Below are 21581 nucleotides of genomic sequence, written 5' to 3'. Positions count from 1 at the left end.
GTTGGAAGGAAATATGTTATGTAAAATTTTGAAATGTAAAATTCTAATTTTGTTTGTAATACAGTATTTATATGGTTATGACCATGCTTTTGACCACTCAGTGTTAGAAAAAGTTGAATTCCATACTTCTTTACCTCTGGAGGAGATTTTCTTCTTTTCATTCAATGCATTACGTATATGTTTGTTATTCCAGCTCGAGCTAAAAATATTAATGCCGTTAATCAGTAAACAAGGTTTATTTGTCTGTGATGTTAGATAACGAAGATGATTTTTCATGAGTAAGACAATACCATTAGGGATCGCTTTGAATACGTAGTTATATTCTTTATTTGGAATTGGAAACGAATTTATTGTCAAGCTCCAGTGAAGCGGTTTAGATTTTTGCTGTGCGTCTTACGTCATACGTAAGCGTCTCGTTCTCACTCCTGATTGGTCCAGACGGTTACTCCTTTCCGGTCGCGGACTGCCACCTCCTCCTGTCGTGGTGAAGTGACGAACATGGAGACAGCTGGGAAAGTAAGTGCTTTTCTGGAAAACGCACATAAAATATCACTTTAGCGTTCGTGCATTGCTGTTTATTCCGTTTAGGGGTTTGTAATCCGTCATGTAACGTAAAATAAAGTGTCTGACAAGTCGCATGTGTGCACCGGCGACTAACGGAAAAGTACAAAGAGCCAGTGTTCAGTCAGGCGCAAATACCTTTAAAACTTTGTGCAAAGCAAATCCTGCACATTCTGTGTGTGTGTGCATGCTTTGATACACGCACAGAAGATAAAAACTGCACCTGGGGGGGCCTTAAAGCGCCATTTAGCTTCAGAAACAGTAAAATGCTCTATTATTAGCGATATTTTATGCTAACAAATCAGACGACCAGATGGCCTTGCACAAGCATCAGCAGTTCAAAGGTCATCATCATTCAGCAGATTTGAATGAGTGGTTATTTTTGGTTTGTACATTAATTGCTGCACACAGTACAACAACCACAATTAACAAAAAAATAAAAAAAGGAATAGGCTAGAAGAAATAGCATATTTTTTGTCTATCCTTGTCACCTGATACACTGTTTACATTAAATTAAACGTGTACACCATTGAACATTCTCATTATAATAAAAGAATCAGTAACAACAAAAACACATGTACCATCTCAATTTAATATTCCTGATTGATTTTATACTTAAGGCATTTTTAAAACTTTATCAGAGAAGTGAACAACTTAATTTCATCATCAAGTCCAGTCCATAATTTCACACCTACAACCCAAATACATCTGGACTTCACTTTTGTCCTCACTTTAGTCCATTCAAATATATGAAGACCTCTTAAATCATAGTTACTCTCTCTTAATTCAAAGAAATCTTGAAATGTATGTGGAACAATATTATTTTTTACTTCATAAATCATCTCTAATATTTTAACCCTTTCATGCACAGTGGTCACTGCAGTGGACAGCTATTCTACAGCTGTTCCCTTGTATATTCATGGATTCTGTTGTTCTTTTTTTTTTTTTTTTTTTTTAACACATATCTTTATTAAAGTTTTAAGACATTACATATCTTTTCTGACATGAATTGATAACATTATGTAGATCTCTCCTGAGCATAAACCCCCAGAATCACAAGCCCTCCCCATAGTTTTCACACAATTTATTAGTAAATACATGTTTCTGTGCATCAAAAATTAAATGTGTGGTGTCAGCTGAGTGGACATTTTTTGCAATTTCAAGAAAAATAGGTTCATAAGAATTTTTTTTTAATATATATATTATTATTTTTTTAATGTTTTTTTTTTTTTTTTTTAATTTTTCAGAAGAAAATTTTCTCTCGCATTGTTTTTTCATGCCTAAAGAGGAATAAAAACACTCAGGAAAAAATTTTGATTAAGGTTCTCATAATTTGTGCATGAAAGGGTTAATATATACAATTTCCTGCAATTTTAAGGTTTTACGTTGAATAAATAAATTATAAGTTGCTTAAAAATATTCTACTTTATTAATTATTCTGATAGCTCTTTTTTTGTAATTTTACTAATGTATCTGTAGCCTGCTAGTTTTTCCTGCATTTCCCCATATTTCTGCGCAATATGTTAAGTAGAGCAGAACCAAAGAACAATGTACCATTCAAGCTCCAGTAAGAGTTTTAATATTAAACCCGTGGCTGCAGTTGAAGCACATTTTTACATTGTGTTGATAATTAAACTGTTTTTTGCGGAAGGTGATCAAGTGTAAGGCTGCTGTCGCCTGGGAACCTGGGAAACCTCTGTCCATTGAAGAGGTGGAGGTGGCCCCACCGAAGGCCCATGAAGTTCGCATCAAGGTAAACCAGTGTCCTCCAAATTAGAAATACCTAAGATAAGCTCCTTCTATAAAGCAATGGATAAAAGAACTATCAGAATGCATCATCGTACTGGAAAGACTGACTTATGTTATCAACGGAAAAATGAAGGAATTTGTACAATTACGGGAACCTTATATTAACATTATGGTATCTGGATATCCAAATTATTACTGTTTTATTTTTTATTATTATGACTGCTATATTTTAATTTTGTTTTTATGTATATGTGTTTATAAGAATATATGTACGTGTGTTATTTATAAATGTATATATATATTTTAGTGCAAGTTTACCTGGTGTGAATGGGTGTGTGTATGGGTGTTTGTGTTGTTTTGATTCATCTTTTTTATGCATATTATTATTTATTTCGTTTACATTTCATTATGAAACTTGAATACCAATAAAAAAAATATTGTGGAAAAAAAGGAAATGCCTAAGATAATTTCAGCTGGTAAAACCTCACCTTAACCCATAAAAACCCAGTACTACTTTTGTAGCAGTTCCCAATGAATTTTTCTGTCTGTTTAACCTTTCTTAAGTACTTTATCACCATTTATTGCAATATTATCATCTGTATTTTTGCATTTTTCAGTATAAATCATGTATTTTTGTATATTTAATTCACTCAGGGTTCATATGGGGGCTTGAAATCCTTGAAAATGCTTGCATTTCAATGTTGTTTTCAAGGTCTGGAAAGTGCTTGAATTTTAGTTAAAGTGCTTGCAATTATAGCTCTGTGATGTGATTTGTTTATTTATTTACAATATTAACTCTGCCAGGTTAGATGCCAAGCCAAAGCTACTTACATAGAGGTGATACATTTGGAAAAATACAATTTTATGTCAAAAAGAAAATTCACAGGTTGACTTCAGGTACATTTTTATCTTAATTTTTGACTCAGTGCGTTTGTGTCTGAAGAACGCCAAGTGGCCTCCCTTTTTTTTTGGATGAACCTTTGTGTTCTCCTTTAATTTCTAAACTTACTATTATGAAGGATAATTTTAGATGTTTATAGCATCATACGATGAACATCAATGTGATAAAAAAGTGACAAAAATAATCATGAGTATATGTATTCCTATAGATATGTGTTTTACTCCAGTGATAAGGTGCTGTACTGGAAAAATTTGAAAATGACCCTTAAAAATGCTTGAAAAGTACTTGAATTTGAACTTGAAAAATGTGTATGAACCCTGTTTACTGATCATGTAGATCAGAGATGTCCAAATCCTGGTTCTTGTGAGCTACTACCCTGCATTTTTTAGATGTCTCCCTATTTCAACACACTTGATTCAAATGATAAGCCTATCAGCTAGCTCCGCATAAGCCTGATAACGACCGTCAGGTGCACTGGGAGAGGGAAACATCTAAAACATGCAGGATAGTAGCGCTCGAGGACCAGGATTGGACACCCCTGATGTAGATGTTCATTAAAGCTCAGGGTAAATTAAAAGGTTATTATATAAAAAACAGAGAATACTGGAGAAAATGTGACTTTTTCAGAAAAATATATCATTAACTGAACATAAAAGCATGTGTCTCCATCCAGTGTCATTTGTCCAACTCCATGGGTTGGACATGAAAAGATGACAAACTGCATTTTATACCAATAATTTACATGTATTATAGAATAAGTGGATCAGCTGGTGTTAAATGTTTTAGATCAGTAGATAATTTGGTTCCCAGTGGCTGTTTGGGTCTTTATGGGTTAAGGCCAGTACACTCATTGCATTTCCTTTTACTCTGCACCTTCCCATGGAACTAAAAGTAGACTAACATGATGTTAATGAGGACAATAATCTGGCCTAGGGCTGTGAACGTCACTCTGAATCCACACTGTTTTTTCTCAGCTCTTTGCTACAGGTGTGTGTCACACAGATGCATACACCCTGAGCGGAAGTGACCCCGAGGGACTTTTCCCAGTCATCTTGGGTCACGAAGGTGCTGGAACAGTGGAGAGTGTCGGTGAGGGTGTCACCAAGTTCAAGCCAGGTAAAGATTAGCCAGAAGTATGCAATACAAGATGTAATATGCAATGTCTATGCATTACTATTAATGTCCTCTCCATGTTTTGCTATTTTTGATTCTCTTCAAGGTGATACCGTTATCCCGTTGTATGTGCCTCAGTGTGGTGAATGCAAATTTTGCAAAAATCCTAAGACCAACCTATGCCAGAAAATTAGGTAATGTTGTCAGATTACTTTATGCTGTGTTTAATTAGTGAGAATGTCAGATCCTGTCATTAAAAGTGAAAGTTTAAAATGCCTCTGTGGCAGAAGTCGAAGCCCCAGTACTTCAACTCACAGCCTCAGGAGCCAGACTTCAGGGCATCCAAATCAAAGCTCAGTCATGATTAATTTGAGCAACTGAATTTCATCATCCACACATGAAAAGAAATCCCCTTTTCCCCTGTGCTTCGCCCTGCAGGGTAACCCAGGGCCAAGGTCTGCTCCCTGATAAGACATCACGTTTCACTTGCAAGGGAAAGCAAGTGTTTCACTTCATGGGGACCAGCACTTTTTCAGAGTACACTGTCGTTGCTGACATCTCTCTGGCCAAAGTGAATGATAAGGCAGCTCTGGATAAGGTGTGCCTTCTTGGATGTGGTATTTCCACAGGTTACGGAGCTGCTATTAACACTGCCAAGGTGGGTGATGGAGACTCCAGGGCAAATCTCTTCCTGCAAACCAGTCACTGTAATTGTAGCACCTACAAGTATACTTGCATGTAATATTATTCTGTTATGCCCAATGTGACAGAATATTCAGAGTTCGATGTGAGTTATGTACACAGCAAATTCTGTTTTGTTTACTCTGAATTTGAATGGTACATTTTCAATTTAAATATGTGGGATATGCTAATATTGTTCAGGTTTTACAGGGTTTTTAATGCAGTTTGCAATACAGTGCAAGTTCATGGTTGTAGTCAGCCTCAGTGCATTGTACACAAACCAGCTATCGCACAAGAAAAAGAAACACACTTTCCAGCATTTTGAAAGAGACGTAACTTCATTGACTTTATTTATCCCACAGTGGGGAAATTTCAGTTAACAGCAGCAACATACAAACAATTGCAGAGAAATAGACAAAAAACCACAGACAAGTGAGAAGTGAAATATAAGAAATTTGGTATTTGTATAAATATTTATAGAAATAAAGAATTAGAATTAAAAATTAAAGCTGTGGATAGATATGATGGGTAGAAATAGGATGTGTTTGCACAGTCAGAGAAGTTCACACGTGATGGAAAACTGTGTATACATGGTTGCATGGAAATAAGAATATTAGTGGAGTGTTGGATGGAAACAGTTTAGTGGGAAGATTTTGTTGTTGTGGTATTCTTTGGAATAAGGTTCGTGCATAACAATTTTAAGTTTTCTATTGTGAATTCTGTTCAGGTTGAGCCTGGCTCCACATGTGCCATATTTGGCCTTGGAGCTGTTGGCTTGGCTGTTATCATGGGCTGCAAAGCTGCCGGGGCAACCAGGATTATTGGTGTCGACATCAACCCTGAGAAGTTTGAGAAAGCCAAGGAGTTTGGAGCCACTGAGTGTGTGAATTCCAAGGAGCACAACAAGCCCATTCAGGAAGTGCTGGTGGAGATGACCGACGGGGGAGTGGATTACTCCTTTGAGTGTATCGGAAATGTGCATGTCATGGTAAGATTTACTTTGTGGTTTTGCATGTTTTTAAGGTGAAGTAACAAGTCAGTAGTGTTCTTTTAGTTTCGTATTTAGTTTATTGGTTAGGGTGTTGGTGCACAGAGAGGATTCAGAGCAGATTTTAAGAACATACAGGGTGGGGAAGCAAAATTTACAATATTTTGAGGCAGGGATTGAAAGACAGTGTATGACCAATTAATTTATTGAAAGTCATGAGATTTTAAATCTTCAAATCATATTTTACTGCATTTCTAACGGTCTTGTTGTCTACCTCAAGTTCAATTGCCATTTTTCTCATGGGTTTGGTTGGATCCTTTAGGATTTTGGATTTGAGAGCTTTAATAAAAGCTTTGGTATGTTTTTTGTTGCTTCCTCCACTTCCAGACTTTCTCGTAATAGTTTTGCTCATAGTCGTTCTCTTCTTTCCATTATAAACAGTCTTTATGGACACTCCAACTATTTGTGAAATCTCCTTTGGTGTGACGAGTGCATTCAGCAAATCACACACTCTTTGACGTTTGCTTTCCTGATTACTCATATGGGCAAAAGTTTCTGAAAAGGTATGGATAATAGTGTTACGAGGGCTGTTCAATAAGTTCATGGCCTCACCCAGAAATACTGGTTGTTATAATACAGGATGTTACATTCTTTCGTGATGGGATAGTGATGCTTGAACATCGATGGACCAAGTGCATTGCTGTAAATGGAGATTATGTTGAAAAATAAAATATAAATTATCAGTCTGTGTTGTTCTGTTCTGGGTGAGGCCATGAACTTATTGAACGGCCCTCATAGGTATGATTATGACATCAATATATGTTTGGTTTCAAAACAATTGACGTAGTGCCTGCTGAGAAAAAACAACTAAATGTTCATTGTAAATTTTGCTTCCCCACCCTGTATTAGAAACATAAATCAAAAACACACTCAAATACAGTTTTTACCCACAAGCAGTTAAATGAACCGAGAAAGAATAACCGAGACACACATAGAGTCCACTTGCCTTCTATAATATAGATTCTTATATTAGATATTCTTATATTAGATTATTCTATTCATATTGCTGGTTTTTTCAGATCACACAGCAGGTCAGGAAACATTCTTCATTAAAAGTAACTGTCGGCGTGTGATTTCAGAGAGCTGCTCTGGAGGCATGCCACAAAGGTTGGGGTGAGTCGGTTATCATCGGTGTAGCCGGAGCTGGGCAGGAGATCTCAACAAGACCATTCCAGCTGGTCACAGGCCGAGTGTGGAGAGGCACAGCCTTTGGAGGTCAGTGCTCATTATTATGTGAACCACATGCAGTTTCTGAGAACTCGACACCCTTTGTACTTATTCACCCAAAACTGGAAACTTTCAGAGTGAAATAAAACCTAATGTTAATTTAACTCTTGGATAATAACAGTGAATATGATGTAGTGTTTTATTCGAGACAATCACTACTATAGAGATGGAAATTGGTATTTGCTACTTATGTATTTTTCATTTCACAGAAATGTCTTGAATTGTGTTTGATGCTCGTATTCAGGCTGGAAGAGTGTGGAGAGTGTCCCTAAACTGGTGGAAGACTACATGAATAAGAAGCTGAAGGTGGACGAGTTTGTTACCCACACTCTGCCTTTTGACAAGATTAACGAAGGGTTTGACCTCATGCATGCAGGAAAGAGGTGAGAAAAACAGTTTGTGACATTTGTGATTTATATCTTTACATTTTCCTGTTGCTGCTATTTCGATGATTTCATCTTCTCATGTAATTTTTTTTTTTTTTCCATTGCAGTATCCGCACAGTGCTGACTTTCTGATGTGCCTAAAGCTGTTCCGTCCTTCACATCCAGCCTTTAACCAAGATTCGTCTTTAGCTGTAGTACTTATCTCTGTGATAACACCCTTTCAGTATTAGATATTTTGTAATTAACATCAGGAATCTATGTTGGAAGCTAAAGAATCTGATAAATGTTTTTCAAAGTGTGCGTTAGTGTGTGATTAATTTTGTGGCTCATACTGAGAGATTTTATGGATTTGGAAAACTTAAGAACATTCAACTCCAAGCCTCCTTTTACAAAGCAACAAATGCTTAGTTTAATGTACGAAGACATTCACTACATTTGTATTTAATGGATGTCTCATGAAGTGAATATTCGCAGTAAATGGAAATCCATAGTGTTATTTTGTGCTTTAATCTAATTATGATAAGGACACAGGCTTTCGTAGAGCACGCCAAACCCTGATACGATCAGAGGCCTCACCTTAGAACAGTGCTGTGCATTTACATTCACTATCATCCGCTGACACAACTTCCTGTTAATCACCGAGAACAGCATTTTTATCAGATCAGATATCTATAGCTTGCAGATTATAAAATACTCTGTATGCATAAACACTGGTGAATAAAATAAGCCCATATTTCAGTAAGAGTGGTTAATATTTGCTAATGATACTTGAGTTCAATGGTTTTCTACAGTTAAATTTACGATAACAGGATGAAATTTGTCTTATGTTTTGGGGAATTTAGAATACATCCTTGGAAATCAGCTGACAACCTAGACAACTACAACTGATATCAAGCACAAAGTATAGCACCAACAAATTACTTAACATCAAATGCAATAATGTGTTTTTTACAACATGATGTGCCAACAATTCAGTACCCCAGAGGAGGGGCACATATAACACATTATCAACACAAATACATTAGCATTTCATTTCAATAATTCTTAACCTTAAAAAAAAAAACTAATTCCCAGCATACTTTCACAGGGCAGTCTTGCATTTATTTATGTCTGCTAAGTTACAGTATAGAAACACTCTTCTAAACTTTACCCCTGTTAATACCACTTATATCATATTCATCACTAATATCAGTTAAATGTTCCTTAACAAAAGTTCCAAAAACTCACATTTCTATATTTCTAACACTTTGGCGTCCTAATATTCCAATTTAATGTCATTTTTAGCTGCCAAAAATGCAAGGTTGGCTGTTTTCCTACCTTTTTTTTTGACCCCAACTGTCCAGCCCCGTTCCCAACAAACATCAGGACAAAGAGAAACATCTATGTCTAGTTGTTGAATTTGAAAGGAAAAGGACTTAAGTACAGGACAGTGGAATAACATATAAAAGGAAGTTCCAACACAGTCATATCAGCAGAAGTCAGAGGAGCCTGAGTCTTGTGTCATCCTGACGGGTCAAGGGATACATACTCTATGAAGGATCTTCATATGTATAATTCTGAATCTGACAGATTTAATAATGCAGTGCCTCAATCTGTGGGCTATGATGGAACCCCTAAACCTTCCCACTGAGGCTGAGTCTGGATGTTAGAATGGGAGAAGGACTGAATTAACATCTTACACACACCTGAGATGAACTGACCCTTCAATCACCTTAATTTAGTGTGTGATGACTGAATTGAGCATCAGAAGTACTACCTCAAGTACCTGAGACTGACACATCTTATATGTTGTCTGCAAATATGCCACTATCATCTAATAAACATAGCACATTTTCTGACATGTATGGTTTTAGTTGCATGTGGATCTGATTTGATTAGAGGAAAAAGCATAATTCCAAGTAAGACATGATAAGACCTGCAACCCACTGGAGAAGGGTTAAGCCCGGGGTCTCAAACATGTGGCCAAATCTGGCCTGCCAAAGGGTCCAGTCCATCCCTTGGGATGAATTTGTGAAATGCAAAAATTACACTGAAGATATTAACAATCCTTTTAGTTCGGGCTCCACATTCAGAACATTTCAATCTCAAGTGAGCAGGACCAGTAAAGCACTATCATAATAACATAAATAATGACAACTCCAAATGTTTCTCTTTGTAAAGGTAAATATTTTCATGTATTTCCACTAAAACAAAGAATAATTTCGCAGAAAATGTGAATAACCTGAACAAACACAAACAACCTGAAATGTCTTAAGAGAAGTACAATTTTAACAAGATTCTGTCTGTTATTTTAAATGTTTTGTGTCTTTGTTGATCCACTGTGATCTGTACGTTATAATGTACATACGTAAAATGATCAACTGAGGCAGAATATTGTTAAAATTACAGTCATTTTTTCCGTATGTTCATGTTATTCACATCTTTTGAAAGGATAGTTTGTAGATGTAAACCTTTTCATAATGCAAATTTACTTTTTCCGCTCTTAAACATAGAGAAAAGTTTGGAGTTGACATCATTTATATATTATTATGTTATTATTTTACTGGTCCGGCCCACTTCAGATCAAATTTAGCTGAATGTGGCCCCTGAACTAAAATGAGTTTGACACCCCTGGGTTAAGCAGTTTGCAAATACGTGAATGAATGGGGGAAAAAGTATGAATAAAAGCATTGGGGGAAAAAAAAAACAAAACAAAAACATCTATTTTTAATTTTAATTATTTAAAGTTTTTTTTAAAATATTTATTTTGTACAGAACAGAGGAAAAAAAGTTGAAAATAAAAAAAAAATGAAAATAAATAAAACAGTTGATCAATAGCTATCCGCCGTGCGCATGCGTGGTAGTTTGTTCCAGATGGCTCAATCAGCTATTTAAACACACGTTAAAAAACTAAAAGTGATTTTCAGAAGATGGCGACCGCTCTGGTGGTGGTGGTGAGTGTACTGCAACACACTGTTAACTAAACCACTAGGTAGGAGCTTCAGCCACAGAATGCGAACTCATTTTCAGTGAAACGATGAAAAACCAAAGCCAGTGACGGTTAGCATTAGCATGAAACTTACTGCTAGCTATAACTGATGCTACTCGCTAGCCAAACAGCTAGCAAACAATTTAGCATTGTAGTCACTGATTGACCATTAATGTTATGGTTGTTTGAGAGCTTTACTTCTAATAAAATTGTCCCTAAATTGGCGTCAATGCATGGTCTGTTCAAACATGGTAGCGGTCAGTATTTGGTTTGCATGTGGACGTGTGTCAGTTACTAACATTAGCTAACGTTGCCCTGAGATGAACTTTGAATGAATGAGAACAAGCAGATGGTGCCAAGTTATAACCTGTCAACCCTCTACTAGACATTTAAACCCCTGCTGGTTAAGTTTACAGACATTAAAGCAAGTGGGAACGTCGCCAGGTAGCGTAACGTGACTGCTTATCAATAAAAATACTTATGAAGACATGCACATTTAAAGGGAGGTATGAGGTGTTCGATGCTAACTAAGAATACTCCCTTTGTTTTATCTCTAACCTCACTCGTGTGGAAAAATCTCTCGGAATGAGGTGTTGGCTCATCTCAGCAGACATGTTTATTTTTTGCCTGACAGTCTCTCTCTTCAAATGCAAATAGGCAGACATGCTTTGTTTTGTGTTTCTTGTGGTATTTTTAGGTGGCAGTTGCTGGAAATCCTGAAAAGGAAAAATCTGAAAAAGCAACTCAGAAAGTTGTGAGTCCCAATGTATACATCAAGCATCCACTGCAAAACAAGTAAGATCACAACGTTTTTGCATTCCTTCCAATCAAAGTTATTGTCTGTGAGCCGCAGAAAAAGCACAACTCCTTTCTCATTTGCAGGTGGGCTCTTTGGTTTTTCAAGAATGACAAAAGCAAGACATGGCAGGCAAATCTTCGTCTCATTTCCAAGTTTGACACAGTGGAAGACTTCTGGGCGTAAGCATGTTTTTTTTTTTTTATGGTGTTTGCTGTGTCATTTTGTAGAATTCAATGAAACTAGATGTATTAGTTAAAGGTTCAAAATTACTTTATTTATACCCGTGGGTAGATTTGTTTTGCAGACAAGGTGATTGCTTTTGGCGTTACAGCAAGACATACATTGAACCTGTTAGGCAGGTACTTGATCGAGCTTCCAGACAGGACAAAAAGTGGTCAGTGTTCCACCATTCATCAGTATAGCTGCATGGATAAGTAAAAGAATAAAATGAATAAATAATATCAAATAAATTAAAAAAAAAACAAAACAAGATGCAATAAAACACAATTAAAAACCCAGAGAAGATGAAAACTGTCTGGGATAAAAACCAGGATAAGAACATAAAATTTAACAATTTGAAGTCACAATAATAATAAATAGAGCAAAGAAATAGAATAAATAACTAAAATAAGTTAATAAAGTGCAATATCACTATTTCTTATCGAGCTCAGTGACAGTGACAGGAACAAAGCTGTTTAATCATGCTGTGTCCTGCACCTAGTTAAGAAAGGAGTTGCCCAAATGATTTGATCCTAGAGAATGCAAAATTTTGTAACTCTTCCACTGCTGGCATTAACATGACTAATCATAAATCATGGCACAGCTTAGCTCAGGATAGCCTTGACCACATTGCATTTTATCTGCTGGTACAGTACTCCTTTACTGTGGTTTGTTACAGCTGCACAATGTGACTTTTGTGATGTTTTATGCATGACTGCAGCTACAAGTTATGCAACAGTGGAAGAGGAAGTACCTTTAATGTATGATGTGCAAGTGATGTGTCTTCAAGTGAAATATAGTTGTGTAGACTTGAAACCTATTGTTGATTTTTAATGAGGGCAAAAAGAAATCCCATGCTGCAACTTAATACAAATACAGCTGCGGAAAAAATTATTAAACCATCAAAAGCCATCAAAAACAATGGTTATATAATCAAGCAGTAACTCTTGTGTGCATCATGTGACTAAAACAGACAGAAAAGAAAACATGGAATGCCTAAAAGCACTGTTTTTGGTAGTACAATGCCGTAGCTACTGATGTTAGAACTAAAGTGATTTTGGTTATTATCAAGAAAACCATGGAAAATGGGTTGATATCAGCTCTTAAACTCATATGACCTGTTTTTGTTGTTGTCATTATATTGGTCCAAACACATGTACCTTTAGTAGTACCAGGCATTAAATTGAAGAAGTTGAAGAAAACAAGGGGTGGTCTAATAATTTTTTCCACGACTGTATCGACCAGTCTGTGATTTGGATGACTTTGTCACCTCCTGTAGTATGGCTTTGGCTCACTTTGAACCTTAGCCAAAGTGTACCAGAAAGAGGTTCAAATAGGATCTGATGCTCACTGCTTTCATCCAGTGGACACTACAGAAAGGCCATGCCAACAAGAAGTGTGTCATGTCGATACCAGTGGTGGAAAAGTAATTTTAAATTCTTAAACTGAAAATACTAGTACCTGAGAAGTTCTAGAGAAAAACAAATATGCACAGATTATTTCAAAAGTGATGTATAGTTTGGAAATTAATTCTCAACCTTTTTAATTTGGTGTCCTGACCTCATCTTCTGCTGTGATAAATACACCTGTGCCAGTGCTTACACAGTAAAATTGTGGAACAGTCATCACTTTCTTTATGAGCCTCTGTCAACAAGACGGTGTCATATGGCAGTTGAAATAACAAACTCCCTGATGCTGAATCTCATGTTTAAAGAAGGATTTATGTTGATGTGGTTTTTGTCTTCCTTATAGATTATACAATCACATTCAGCTGTCAAGTAATTTGATGTCCGGTTGCGACTACTCATTGTTTAAGGTAAGAGTTCCATCATCACCATGTTGTTACTTCCAATATTGAACATTAAAACCTAAGTCAGTGAATTGTTGTAGCTTTGCTTGTTAGGTGTTTCATGTTGATTAGGAGGATTAAAGGCTCATTTATATTTGCTTTATATATGTAAACAGGTTCGTCCATTTCTAACATTGTCATGCGTCACTGCCTTCATACTTTCATGAGTCCTGTACATTGGAATGAGCGTTTCTCAATCAATTCACCAGAGGGCGCTGTTCTTAAGTACTGTACTGGCCGAATACCACGAAGAAGAGTAAGGTTTTTTTAAGAAGAAAAAAGTCAATAATGACAAACATGGTGACAACGAAAGAATTTTACTAATGTTGATATCCAGAAGGGTAGTTGTCATAAATATGTCGGTAGTTTTTCACTAACTCACACAGTCGCTCTTTGAAAGGTTCCGCTATTTATGGAAATTATTCTGTTCAAATCTCAAGACTACCTCCACAATTCCCGGTGGCATCGCTCCGTATTCACTGTCCAGGTATGCATCTGCAAGCTCCCGGAAAACGGACAGAATAATGTATGTAATGTACGCAGGGGACGAACTGAACGCTTTGTCCTTATCCGCCTGTGACTTTAAAGTAGAGCATAAATGAGCCCTTAGATGCAACTCCAGAATGCAGTTGCAGTCAGGGCTGTGTCATATTATCCGATTTCTCAGATGAAAAGGGGTTAAAAAAAAACACGATTTTTGGTGCCTTATAGGGCCAGTCCATTTCAAACGCACAGTTTACACATAAACATCTGTACAAATGTTGTAAGCCAGTATCATTTTACACAGTGCCACGGCCTGATTATCCATTCATTGGACAGTTCTGGTGATTTGTTATGTTGCTTGATCAGTCATACTTGGATCTTTAAAGGAAACCAAAATACAATTCATCCCACTGACTTGGGGCAAATCTTGCTTCAGTTCACTGCACTGCTTTAATCTTACGTGGGGGTCACAAAGAGTTTATGAAGGAGTTTACGGAGACAGAATTGGTTGTTCTAATTCTTACTAGCGGCACATCTACACTGTTCTGTGTTGTGCTCACAGACAAAAACACTTATTTTAATGAGTTACTGTCTGCAGTTAAACATCAGAGGAAGGAGCATGCTGCTCACAAGTCTACATGTATTTGTAAGTTTCTTGTAATGTGTCGCATGTTAACATGTACACTAATGCCTCACTAGTATCCGAATGACAATATTCTGAATTTGTAGGTTTAATGTAAAAAAAAAAAAAAATCTGTTTGAATATGTTGAATTGTTCCAAATGGAACATTTTCTCATGACACGTGGTATATGCTGATATTCTAGTTTTGCGAAGGTTCTGTTGACATGTATACAGCACTTTCAGAAAACGTATCTATTGTGGCTTTTATCACAGGTTGAGACTAGGCATGGACATTTTGACTCTTCATTACGTCAATTAATCAAGCAATTTAGGTTGACTAGTTCATCAACATCACTAGTAATGTGTGTTCTTCACCCAACCCAAAGTAAGAAATAAAAAAAAAACTAAGGATTGGGTTAACCACAAGTGTGTTTGTTTTTTTTTGTTTTTTTTAAACAATTTTTGTACTTTTTCAGACTTACAATATGTGGTAATCACACATAAAAGCTGCCATAAACAGAAATCTCCTCCCACTGCAACATAAAAATTAGCTGACCATGTTTAAAAAAAAAAAAAAGCCTACATTTAAGTCAGCTGAGGCAGAGTTGAAGATCTCTTCTGCTCCAAATAAAGGTCTACATATTTGTCCAGAAGGAGGATCACATGTTCTTGTAATTCTGGATCTCCTTAGGTTTTTTTGATATGACCAAACATTAAAAATCTGACCTTTTTCAATGACGTGTTTGATGGCATGAAAGATGGAGGCTGTGTTGACAGTGTTCACAAGTGGAACAACTTTTTAATCAGGGCTTGCACAGCTGCGTGCAAGGAATCATAATAGGATATTTGTTTCCATTTGCCACGGAGACAGCTGTTCATGACTGCTTCAGAATCGGCGCAAAAGCCACAGTATTTTGTGCATGTAAACTGCTATCCTGGCAAAGAAGTGAGGAAAAAAATAGTTAGTATTCAGTGCTGTTGGCATGTTGAGCTTTACTGGCAACCAAACAGCCAAATGCATCATCATTTGTTGAAATTTCATTCTGACTAACAGGAAGTAGTTCTTTGGAGACTACTGTTGGTTGGCTGTTTCACTCAGTAGTTTTCTCTCTTGCTTCAATTTGGGTTTTACTATTGACGTTGCATGAAACGTCATCTGAGCCATGAAACATTTGGAGCTTGCATTGAGTCACCTGCTTGACTAGTGTTTTTTCTTTTGACGTGCAGCCGTTTTCATGCCAAGGCTTTTCCATTTGGCATTCAACTATTCCTAAAATGACGGAGTTGAGTCGGGCCTTTCTCCAGTTGTTGGCTCCTTGCTAAAACAAATGGATCTGGCTTTACTAAACTCACCTGACGTGTTTGGCGTGAACACATTGTTGCAGAGCAGACAGTAAATAACCACACCCAGATTATTACAGTGTTGCATTCAAGCCTGAACATAGAGCAGACGATGAGCTCATGATTTCATAAGTATAGGTGTATAATCCAAAAAGGAGTTAGGAGGTTTTTAATCTTGCTTTACATTTTCAGCTGCTAACCATGTGTTTCTCTTCTATCTTGAATGAACTTGTTAATTTTGTTGGGCTCGACGTGTGTTTCCACCCAGGATGGCATTGAGCCCATGTGGGAGGATGAACGAAACCGACGAGGCGGCCGCTGGCTGATAACTCTGTCCAAGCAGCAGCGAAAATGTGACCTGGACCGGTTCTGGTTAGAGACCGTACGTTCAGCCCAAGTTTTGGTTCTTTAGCCTTCAACCTTGAACCTTTTCCCAGTTGTTACATAGACTTAGAACTGAACAAAACAAAGTTATAATCCGTCTTATTTTCCCGCAGCTCTTGTGTCTTGTGGGCGAAGCTTTTGACGACTACAGCGATGACGTGTGCGGGGCCGTCATTAATGTCCGAGCCAAAGGAGATAAAATAGCAATATGGACCACAGACTATGAGAACAAAGAGGCCATTACACACATAGGGTGAGCTAAAGACCCTTTTTTTTTTTTAAAAGCATAATCAGAATACTTTATTAATCTCAGGGGAGAATTATTGTATCACAGTTGCTTCATTTAAGTGAAATGAAAAATAGTAAGAAATGATTAATAAAACAAAAAAGAAAAAATAAATGTGTATATAAAGCTCTAGAGCAGGGGTCACAACCCTGGTCCTTGAGAGCTACTGTCCTGCATGTTTTAGATGTTTCCCTCTTCAGCAAACCTGACGGTCGTTATCAGGCTTCTGCAGAACTTGATTACAGGCTTATGATTTGAATCGGGTGTGTTGGAAGAGGGACCAGCCCTCGAGGACCAGGATAGGTGACCCTTGGGTTATAATGAGGAATTAAACAGTCTGATGTCCACAGGCAGGAATGATTTCCTGTGTTATTCAGTGGAGCATTTGGGTGGGCTGTGGTGGTCAAAGTTTAGGGACACCTCATTTAATGTACTGATGAGAACTTCTGTTAGTAGTTTAAGCACATTTTTACACGTGTACTGGAGAAAGACCAGTAGTTGATGTGACAGATCTGAGTTTGTAACTGCTTGTTAACCTGGACAGTCGGACATTAGAGCTGTGTCTCTGAAGTCAGTGAATGCTTCAGGGCTAAATGCATTGAAAATATATTCTGACACACCTGTAAAGCTGCGTAAGACTTTCGTCACCAATTTTTCATCAGATCTGTAAAAGCCGAGTCACAGCCCAAGTTTCATAAATCCCTAAGTATTTCTGTGATTACTCACCTGAATCTCTTCTGTCACGGTGAACAATTTTGAAGTGTACTCCACCATAAACAAACCATTTGTTTACAAATGGCGCCAGTAGGTCAGTCAGGCATTTTTGGAAATTTGTCGCGACGTGCATTGTGGGAAGTGGCGCTTCATGCAGCCACAGTAGTAAGAGGGAATGAAGCCATTTCCATTTTTGTTCTAGCTGCGGCCATAATGCGGCTGCGTGAAGCTCCGCTTCCCGCAATGCATGTTGCGACAAATTTCCAAGAATGCCCGACTGACTTATCAATCAATGAAATTTTATTTATGTTGTGCCAAATCATAACAAAAGTTGTCTCATGACACTTTACATATAGAGTTGGTCAAAACCAGACTAAGCCAATTTACAGAAACCCAACAGAATCCTCCAGGGACAAACACTTGTGATTGGTGACAGTGGCGAGGAAAAACTTCCCTTTAACAGGCAGAAATTTCCCTTTAACAGACCTACTGGCTCTGTAAACAATTGGTTTGTTTACAGTGGAGTACACTTAGTTATTGTCCTTCGAGAGGGAAGAGATTCAGGTGAGTAATCACGGAAAGACTGACGGATTCATGATACTTAGTCTATGACTCGGGTTTTACAGATTTTTAGGAAAAAATGGTGACGAGAGTCTTGCGTAGCTTTAAACTGCAACAACAGTCAACATTAGCATGGCTGTAGGAATACGACATATTTCCATACCTTTTGTCCAGATTGTCTCCTAACGTGCAGTACAATATGTGTGTGTTTTGCCATTTTTAGGCGTGTGTATAAGGAGAGATTAGGTGTACCGCCAAGAGTAATCATCGGATACCAGTCACACGCAGACACGGCCACAAAGAGCGGCTCCTCGACCAAGAACAAGTTTGTTGCCTGAAGACCATTACCCACAATTCTCACCTGTGATTTTGTTTCCTTCAGTCAGAATACATTTTCTTTAGTTTCCCCATGAATGTAACTAACATGTTTATCCGCTACCAAACATTTGAGATGGGGGGGGGGGGGGGGATAATAGCGCTTCCTTTATCGTTGCCACTTTACCAAAGCTTAGAACAAATGAGCCGTTCAACTGGAGCACTTTGTAATTTAAGAGCTTTGAGTTTTTGTGCTGGTGGGCTGAAGAGGAGTAAAAATGTTTTGATGCCCATTATTTCCATTTTGAGACCTAGCTGAATATCTGTGGAAAATTTAATTTAGTCACTCTTTAGTATAGGAATTATTTTTGTGAAGAGATTAAAAGATAAAATGTTTACTTGTTTACCTTGCTAGACTGTAGCTTATTTTCTTCATACTGTAACTGCCAAATATTGTGATTTAACTTTGTTTTGGAAGGAGCTAAAACCTTTTTTTTTTTTTAATGTATTTGAACAGTCAAGTGGAGTATTGTTTCATTAGTCAACTTATTAATTTCCACTTTTTTGCCAGCATTACCGGATTGAAGTTGGATGTGTTTATTTACAGATACAGTTTGTGCAATATTTGAAGACTTCTACAAGAGACATTAACCGTATTCGAGTGGAAAATATATGGAAGAAGTGTGTGAACTGGTTTAGGTCATGTTCTTGGTAGAGTTAAAGTGAACTAGTGCAACATAGCTTAACGAAATGAAAGAGATTTTACAACACAGAAGTGCATAGACCACACCGTGACATTGTACAGTATTTTGTTTATTCGGTGTATGTTTACATGATCTGCCATTTTGATAAAAGTTTAATTACATTCCAGATTTAGTTGACTGTCAGATTAAATATGTATGCGATATAAGTGAAAGGAAGATGGTTTGGAAGGGTTAACCTGTGCCTTGAATGCAAGACCCTGCTCTGTCTGCAGAAAATGTATGAGTGATGTAAATAAACGTGTACAGTGTGTTCTTTCAAGATCAGCTCTTTTTTTTTTTTTTTTTTTTTTAACAATCTTTATTTTTCAATTTTTAACAGTACAAAACAGTCTCCTCAGGTTGGAGAGTAGGGAAAAAAAAAACCGATCAAAAGAACAGCCTGTGATGGTGTCAGAATATTAAGGTCCCTTAATAGACGCATTTGTCTCTGAATGTTAGCCATTTTCCCTAGTTTTTCACAGAGATTTTCTTTCAACTTCAGTTTATATGTAAGATGTTCCATGACAAGTATATCATCTATGATTGAAATCCATTGTTTATAAGACAGAGCATCAGTCTTAATCCAGTTCTTTGTTATGGCCTTCTTTCTGGCCGCCAGAAGGATCTTGACAAGATATCGGTGTTCTTTATGCACTGATTCTTCCAAATGCCCAAGGTACAGAACAAGACAAGAATTTGGGATTGCATATCCCAACACCTCGCAAAGAGCTGAGTGAACCGTTGGATATTTGAGCATTTTCAAAACGTGATCTGAATCCATGCGATTACATAGTCTCCAACATGGCTGTTGAGTATTCATTTGTTTACTTTTAATTTTAGGTGTGATGAAATAACGAATTAGATTTTTCCAATTAAATTCTCTCCATTTAGGTGACTGTGATGTTGATTGGTGTGTTTCCCACATCAAGATCAGCTCTTTTATTTATGGATGTGAACGTACTTGATCAAATGCTATACTGGCATTCAGTTTCACAGCTGATAATTAGAAGAAATGTGTGTTTACAGGGAGATAAATGGGTCAGATCAAACGGTCATGTAGGAACAATGTTGCTGTTGAATGACCTGTAACTTTTTTAACTAAATGACATGAATATGTTTATTTTCTATTTCCATGTAGGTATTAAAAAGTGCTTTAAAATGGTATGTATGATAATTTGCCTGAGTTGGCTTTATGATGTGGAAATTGCAAAACATGCTCAGTCACGTAGCCGCTGAAAAAGTACATCTGCTTTTTAGGGTTTGCGCAAAAGTGGATAATGTGCTGTTCCTGTTTAAACTATTGTTCTAAACAGATGTTGGTGTTTTAGATACTCTGTTTATCTACAAGACTGCCAATTTTTGTTGCAAAATATTGATTGCTTAATGAATTGGAGCAAAAAAACTTATGTAGTTGGAGGCCTTATAGCCAACATTTAATGGAGGACCTAACTACTGAATAAAAATTCCCAAATCCTTGATCACTTTTATTTATTATATATAAAAAGTAAATATAACAATAACAAATATACTTTGGTCATAATTTTGCCAAAATAATAAACAATTTACAGTAATAAAGCAACAAGCTTCCAACTATAGTTCATGTTTCAAATGTTTATCATACAGCATGTGATTGGCTCACAGTTTTGTTTTGTTTTTTAATTGTTGATGTTCATTCTCATGATTTTAACCTTTAAAGGGGTCATATTTTGCTAAACCCACTTTTATTAGTCTTTGGTTCATTTATTTGTGTATTTGAACCCTAATAGTTCATACAGTTTGAATTTGAACCCTCCAGGTGCTGCAAAGTTATCTTTATATTCACTTTGGCAAAAACTGAGTGGATTTCTACAACCAGTTTTAATTCCTTCAAAATTTATTACATCTATAACCAGTTATGTCACGGCATTTGCACATACACCACGATCAAAAAGTAAAGGATATTTTTAATTAATCAGTTGGGATTCTTGCACAGTGCGTTTTACTTTTTTGTGTGTGAATTGAAACTTTTTTTTTTTTCAGTGACCAGACAGTTTTATTTACAAATGGCAAAAATAACAAAACAAATGACCAAAAAAAAAAAAATTATCCTCAACTTTTTGTTCGTAGTGTATAAGGTCAAGACTTCCGACGAATATTTCTCCAAGTACGACATAATTGTTTATAAGCAGCAGCGGTTTTAGTGAAAACTGAAAATATGCCCAAATTTCGAGCTGATTACCTAAAATGTTCAGTTGTTGGTTGTATTAACGAACACAAGTGGCTGAACGGGACAGAAAGCACGGTCAACAGTCTGGAGGGGATGGGGCATGTGCATTTAAAGGGCCAGCGCTCAAAACAACCTTTCTGGTGTCATTACTCAGAAATAGGGTTGAAGATGGACCTGTGGAGTTGAATTAATGAAGAATTCAGACCCAAGCAGAGCATTTAGTTTATGTAGACCACAGGGGAATGTCTTAAAATGCATAATTCCATTAAAAAAAAAAGCAAAATATCACTCCTTTAAAAGCACCTTTTTGTATGATGGATATATTTTGGCCAAGGTTTAGCTCAATTTAAAAAGTTTAAACTGTGAAAATACTCTTATAGATTACTTTCAAACATTCATTTTTTGAGGATTTCATCTAACATTTG

General features: G+C 36.8%; 2 protein-coding genes across 2 annotated transcripts; both read left to right on the top strand.

Moving 5' to 3' along the window:
• Positions 1 to 412: 412 nt before the first annotated feature.
• LOC115426871 (alcohol dehydrogenase class-3) lies at positions 413 to 7966 on the top strand. The gene is made up of 9 exons (XM_030145103.1): positions 413 to 516; positions 2213 to 2314; positions 4186 to 4327; positions 4431 to 4518; positions 4763 to 4982; positions 5733 to 5993; positions 7133 to 7268; positions 7525 to 7663; positions 7774 to 7966. The coding sequence occupies exons 1-9, from the start codon at positions 499 to 501 to the stop codon at positions 7796 to 7798; spliced, it is 1131 nt and encodes a 376-aa protein (XP_030000963.1). The 5' UTR covers positions 413 to 498; the 3' UTR covers positions 7799 to 7966.
• A 2531-nt stretch (positions 7967 to 10497) lies between these two features.
• On the top strand, positions 10498 to 19230 carry LOC115426874 (eukaryotic translation initiation factor 4E-1A-like). Its single transcript, XM_030145108.1, has 7 exons — positions 10498 to 10599; positions 11332 to 11429; positions 11517 to 11612; positions 13405 to 13468; positions 16216 to 16329; positions 16445 to 16584; positions 18116 to 19230. The coding sequence occupies exons 1-7, from the start codon at positions 10576 to 10578 to the stop codon at positions 18228 to 18230; spliced, it is 651 nt and encodes a 216-aa protein (XP_030000968.1). The 5' UTR covers positions 10498 to 10575; the 3' UTR covers positions 18231 to 19230.
• Positions 19231 to 21581: the final 2351 nt, after the last annotated feature.

The sequence above is a fragment of the Sphaeramia orbicularis genome, chromosome 10 (genome assembly GCF_902148855.1).
Source record: "Sphaeramia orbicularis chromosome 10, fSphaOr1.1, whole genome shotgun sequence".
NCBI lineage: Eukaryota > Metazoa > Chordata > Actinopteri > Kurtiformes > Apogonidae > Sphaeramia > Sphaeramia orbicularis.
This window is presented reverse-complemented; position numbering and strand designations above follow the sequence as displayed.

What these genes read in the sequence shown, in the direction of transcription:
- LOC115426871 (XM_030145103.1), top strand. An exon ending in CCCATGAAGTTCGCATCAAG is followed by an intron (nt 2,315 to 4,185) that starts GTAAACCAGTGT and finishes GTTTTTTCTCAG; the next exon opens with CTCTTTGCTACAGGTGTGTG. An exon ending in GAGAGGCACAGCCTTTGGAG is followed by an intron (nt 7,269 to 7,524) that starts GTCAGTGCTCAT and finishes GCTCGTATTCAG; the next exon opens with GCTGGAAGAGTGTGGAGAGT.
- LOC115426874 (XM_030145108.1), top strand. Translation starts at nt 10,576, where the DNA reads ATGGCGACCGCTCTGGTGGTGGTG. An exon ending in ACAGTGGAAGACTTCTGGGC is followed by an intron (nt 11,613 to 13,404) that starts GTAAGCATGTTT and finishes TCTTCCTTATAG; the next exon opens with ATTATACAATCACATTCAGC. An exon ending in GCGACTACTCATTGTTTAAG is followed by an intron (nt 13,469 to 16,215) that starts GTAAGAGTTCCA and finishes GTTTCCACCCAG; the next exon opens with GATGGCATTGAGCCCATGTG.